Source organism: Buceros rhinoceros, unplaced genomic scaffold (assembly GCF_000710305.1).
Source record: "Buceros rhinoceros silvestris isolate BGI_N320 unplaced genomic scaffold, ASM71030v1 scaffold35319, whole genome shotgun sequence".
Lineage (NCBI taxonomy): Eukaryota > Metazoa > Chordata > Aves > Bucerotiformes > Bucerotidae > Buceros > Buceros rhinoceros.
Window position 1 is genome coordinate 30,407 of NW_010431510.1, and position 731 is coordinate 31,137.

Below are 731 nucleotides of genomic sequence, written 5' to 3' on the forward strand. Positions count from 1 at the left end.
CATCATCATCTTTACTGCTGTCCATGCTTCTTTTTTTCTCACCAGTGGAATGTCAGCTCCTGAATTTGGCTTCCAAATCTTGTCAGTCCAAGCAAGAAGAAAACATTTGCATAGGTACTCTGCCTCACAGGCTGCAAGTTCCTCCTCCTGTGTATAAAAATTCAGATCTCAAAGCACTGCTAACGGCTCATAGATCCACTCTGTACCTGGACACCAGCTCTATGCCTTGTTATTTTTAAAGATGTGGGATGTCAGCTAATTTACAGACAGGTTTTGAGGACCATCACGCCACACTTTAAACACTTCTTTTCCTCTGATCTTCATATTTCAAAAGATAATAAGAGGGTTCCTGTGTATTCCTTTTCTCCCTGCTTGAAATTATGACCATAAGAGTTAATGCCAAATGTAAATAATCTTCCAGGCTCTAAACACTTCTCATGTATTGTAATCCACCATATCGTTTGATATAATTGTCTCCAAAAGATGGGTAATTTGCAAAGTTTACAGGGATCTTCAAAGTTTTGGCAGAACTCCTCCCTTTCAGGAACCAAGGATCTTCTGTCATCTGAAAACTACCCAAAGGCTTTTCACAATGAAATCCAAAAGACAACTGCAAGCTTTGTTGTTTCGGCTGCTCTGGTCTAACTGAAACAGCTCACAAGCAGTCTGCAAAACTTATAGGGCATGTCTCTAGCTTTCTGAGGAAGCTGAGAAATCTTCAAAGGAAAGAG

The 731-nt window shown here is 40.2% G+C and overlaps 1 protein-coding gene across 1 annotated transcript in view; it reads right to left on the reverse strand.

The window, feature by feature from the left end:
• The window catches only part of ASCL2 (achaete-scute family bHLH transcription factor 2), a 660-nt gene extending 635 nt beyond the window's left edge, over nucleotides 1-25 (reverse strand). Inside the window, exon 1 of the mRNA XM_010143456.1 lies at nucleotides 2-25. Within this exon, the coding sequence (XP_010141758.1) occupies nucleotides 2-25 (24 nt within the window). The remainder of the gene's footprint in view (nucleotide 1) is intronic.
• Nucleotides 26-731: the final 706 nt, after the last annotated feature.